This window comes from Gambusia affinis, linkage group LG11 (genome assembly GCF_019740435.1).
Source record: "Gambusia affinis linkage group LG11, SWU_Gaff_1.0, whole genome shotgun sequence".
Taxonomy (NCBI): domain Eukaryota; kingdom Metazoa; phylum Chordata; class Actinopteri; order Cyprinodontiformes; family Poeciliidae; genus Gambusia; species Gambusia affinis.
The window spans coordinates 5,264,548-5,269,014 of record NC_057878.1 but is presented as its reverse complement, the minus strand read 5'-3'; the positions used below and the strand labels follow the sequence as shown (position 1 = coordinate 5,269,014).

The 4,467-nt window shown below is 44.3% G+C and overlaps 1 protein-coding gene across 1 annotated transcript in view; it reads left to right on the top strand.

Annotated features, from left to right (window-relative positions):
* lats2 (large tumor suppressor kinase 2) overlaps positions 1-4,235 on the top strand; it is a 30,512-nt gene extending 26,277 nt beyond the window's left edge. The window contains exons 5-9 of the mRNA XM_044132021.1: positions 449-676; positions 771-1,125; positions 1,616-1,798; positions 1,909-2,015; positions 2,973-4,235. Of these exons, the coding sequence (XP_043987956.1) occupies positions 449-676; positions 771-1,125; positions 1,616-1,798; positions 1,909-2,015; positions 2,973-3,500 (1,401 nt within the window). The 3' untranslated portion in view covers positions 3,501-4,235. The remainder of the gene's footprint in view (positions 1-448; positions 677-770; positions 1,126-1,615; positions 1,799-1,908; positions 2,016-2,972) is intronic.
* The last annotated feature ends 232 nt before the right edge of the window (positions 4,236-4,467 follow it).

Genomic DNA, 4,467 nt, shown 5'->3' with positions numbered 1-4,467 from the left:
ATTCTGCAGATTCCTCATTTAACCACATAAGCCTTTTTATGCAATAAAATACATTAACCAGATTAACCTGTTATTCACTGGATAACAAAAGGTTCTTAATATAAGAATTTAATCCAGGTGAAGCTAAAACCACAACTTGTAGAGTTCTGGGTAGAACAGATTTACAAAGAGTCTGTTTTTCTTAAATGCAAAATCTATTTATTTTTTGTACAGTTTAGGCTTAGTAACTGTTGTGAGTATGTTGTTCTTTAGAGTCTTCAAACTCCAGATTGCTAAATTAGTTGACGGTTATTTCAATAATTCATCATGATTGATCGTGTCTGATCCACTTATTACGCTGTTAAAATGATAAATATTAAAAAATATTGATCAAATCTCTAAGTGCATGGATTCTCTTTCATAGTTTGGCTGAATCGTCGTATTTCCAATTTGGACGTTCTGTCCCCAGGCTGGCCTGTCGGAATCAGAGCAGGAGCAGATGAGGAAGATGCTGAACCAAAAGGAGTCCAACTACAACCGACTACGCCGGGCCAAAATGGACAAGTCCATGTTCGTCAAAATCAAGACTCTTGGCATCGGCGCCTTCGGTGAAGTGTGCCTTACACGGAAAGTTGACACCGGTGCACTTTATGCCATGAAAACGCTGCGCAAGAAAGATGTCCTCAACCGCAACCAGGTGACTCAAAGCGTCACATGACTGGACTTATACTCAGCTCCACCAATCTTAAGCTTAGCTCACCGGTTTTAACTGGTTCCTGTGTTTTTTTTAGGTGGCCCATGTAAAAGCGGAGCGTGACATCCTGGCAGAAGCAGACAACGAGTGGGTGGTGCGCCTCTACTACTCCTTCCAGGACCGCGACAGCCTCTACTTCGTCATGGACTACATCCCCGGAGGAGACATGATGAGCCTCCTCATCCGGATGGGGGTCTTCCCCGAACACCTGGCGCGCTTCTACATCGCCGAGCTGACGCTGGCCATCGAGAGTGTCCACAAGATGGGTTTCATCCACCGCGACATCAAGCCCGACAACATCCTCATCGACTCGGACGGTCACATCAAGCTGACGGACTTCGGCCTCTGCACGGGCTTCCGTTGGACGCACAACTCCAAATACTACCAGAAAGGTTGGGCACCTTGGTTTGAGTTTGCTCTTCTTTTTTTGTGTGCAAGTGTTAGTCAAATTAAACCTGAGTGTATTGTGCTGAAACCCCAAGCTCAAGGTTTAATTAGACTCTTTGATTTTGAGCACTTTAGATACCAAGTACACCAGTAAACTCTTGCTTTTTCTTTAATTCAGACACTTATGCTTCTGCTTAACTACCTTGGCAACTACTTTTTAGACTCCTATTCTCCCAACCCAGAAAAGAAATTAGACCAAAGGATACTTACTTATTCTTATCTAGCAACCTTGAACAGGAGCACCAAGTTTACATACTTTAGATCAACATCAGATTCTTTTTCTTCTTTTGCTCTTTTCTTTTGGTTTGTTATTTTGTTTGTATTTCCTTTTGATTCCTGTTAAGCATTTTGTATTGCCTTGTTGCTGAAAATGTGCTATTTAAATAAAGTTACCTTTACCTTGCCTTTATGTTTTTACAAACCTTCTTTCTCCAGGGAGTCACATCAGGCAGGACAGCATGGAGCCCAGCGACTCCTGGGACGACGTATCCAACTGTCGCTGTGGCGACCGGCTGATGACGCTGGAGCAGCGTGCCAACCGACAGCACCAGCGCTGCCTGGCTCACTCATTAGTTGGAACGCCAAATTACATCGCCCCGGAGGTTCTGCTGCGCAAAGGTGGCTGATAACGTTTCTGTTGTTTCCGTTTATTATCACTGAGGTACATGTTTTGTTTTGTTTTTTTGTTTGTGTTTGTTTTTACCGCCCCATTTGTGTGCTTTTTGCAGGCTACACTCAGTTGTGTGACTGGTGGAGTGTGGGAGTGATTCTTTTTGAGATGTTGGTGGGACAACCACCTTTCCTCGCTCCAACACCTACCGAGACTCAGATTAAGGTCAGTGCGAAAGAAAATGCCAGAAATATATTTTTAACAATTTTTACATTCAGCTTAGGCAGAAACTGAAGACTCTGAATCTGTTCCAAAGTTCACCGTACACACAGTGGTGTAAAAAAAAAACATCCTATTATTCCTTTTGCTTCCTATTATTTTACATAGTTGTCACACTTGAGTGTTTCAGAGCATCAAACCAATTTAAACATTAGTCAAGAAAACCTAAAATGCAGTTTTTAAATGAAGAGCTTTACTATTAAGAGACAAAATATCAAAACCTTTGTGGTTTTGTGCGAAGAAGAAATTAGAAACTGAAGCCATCATGGAGAACATGGTGTAAATGCATCATGATAAGCCTAATATAAATTAGGCTTTACCATCAGCATGCAAGTCGTCCTGCTGATGGTGAGTGTATGTAACCATTTACTGGTAATGTAGATCAAAGTCAAGTCACGTTTATCTTTATAGCAGATTTCAGCACCAAAGCAGTTCAAAGTGCTTTACCTTATGAAATCATCCAGTCATCAATAATGAAACAAGTAATAAATGTTACATTTTGTCAAATGCCATCATGAAACTCATCAAGTAAAATACACATCAAATATACTGATCAATGTTCCAGTTTTTATGAAAACCAGCACTGGGTTTGGAAAAGCAGAACCAGAGGACCCGAGTGGGCTGGAAGGTTGAAACCACAGCAGCAGATCTTTAATGTATCGTGGTGTTGATACCACAGTACACCTGGGCTGATGACAAAAGATAAACACATGGATAAGATTCTCTAAATCTGGCTGAGACATTAGTCCTCTAATCCTGGAAATGTTCTTCAGGTGATAGAAGGCCGTCTTTGTAACAGTCTTTGTGTGTCTCTGAATGTTCAGCTCATAGTTTTGTTCTTTTTAACCATAACAAATGACAGTGAAGTTAGAGTAAACCTCACCTGCACGTTTATTTCTGCAGGTCATCAACTGGGAAAGCACCCTCCAGGTGCCGCCGCAGGTCAAGCTAAGCCCAGAGTCTGTGGATATCATCGGTCGATTGTGCTGTTCTGCCGAGGAGCGTCTGGGCGCCAACGGCTCCTGTGAGATCAAGGCCCACCCTTTCTTCTCCGAGGTGGACTTTTCCAGTAACCTGCGCCAACAGCCGGCTCCCTACCGGCCCAAGATCGCCCACCCCATGGACACGTCCAACTTTGACCCCGTGGAGGAGGAGGGGGGCCCCGGGGCGTGGAGCGACAGCGGCGACAGCACCCGGGCCATGGACATGCTGTGCTCGCCCCACGGCAAGCACCCAGAGCACGCCTTCTACGAGTTCACATTCCGGAGGTTCTTCGACGACAACGGCTGCCCCTTCCGTTACCCGAAGCCCCCCGAGGCCGACGCCTGCCTGGGCCCAGAGGAGGGCGAGGAGACGGAGGAAGAGGAGGAAGTAGAAGACGACGAAGAGGAAGGAGAGGGAGGGGAGGGATGTGAGCCGGTGTACGTCTAGAGCCGTTTGCTCCTCACTGCCACTGGAGGTGTGTGTCAGTGTGGAGAGGCTGAACATGTCTGTGTAAAGCAGGAGCAGGATGAGAGGCACATTGCCCCCTAGTGGGGTGACTGCAAATCTCCTCCAATCTGGGACCAACTAACAGCAGAAAGAAAGGAAGCAGATGGGAGTTGAATATCATTATTATTATTATTATTATTGTTGTTGTTATTCCTGGAGGACCAGTTTTCTGCATCTGGTTCTCCTAGCGGTTTCCTGTCCCATTCCTTCCACCATCGGTCTTATGGATGATTGAAACACCTGGAGGACTGCTTCTTGTTCTGCTGCTTTACACTCACGGCGATGTGACAGGTGGAACCAGTTTACGGACTGACTGCGTTTCTATCACAGCTTCTGCAAAATAAGCTAAAAGGACATTGACTCATGCACGGCCACGCTTACTCGGTATAACCCGGACGTACGGCGCCTCCTCGCCTTGGGTTCATGAACCTTGACTTTTTTTTTTTTTTCACTTTTTGCCATGTTGACAACCACAAACCTTTAAATTCTGTTGTTGGATCTTATGTGATTGACCAACTAAAAGTAGCACATAATTGTGAGGTGGAAAGAAAGATATTCAAATGAAAATCTGAAAAGTGTGGCACACGTTTCTACTCACAACCAATGAGTTGAAACATTTTTGCTTCATGCTTACCACCTGGAGATTTTGCTTCCAAGTAGAGTAGCTGCTACTAACTATTTTATTTTTAGCCACAGGTTCTTGATTGGGTTTACGTCTAGACTTTGACTGGGCCATTCTAACACATGAATAGGATTTGATAGAAACCAATGGTTTGTGTTTGTTTTCCCAGGTGATGTGCACAAACAATTTAAGTTTTCGGGTCATCTACATGGTTTGTTCCAAACTGAACTCCAGACTTGCCAGTCTTCCACGCAGTCAGAATTTTTGGATTGCACTAGGTTACAT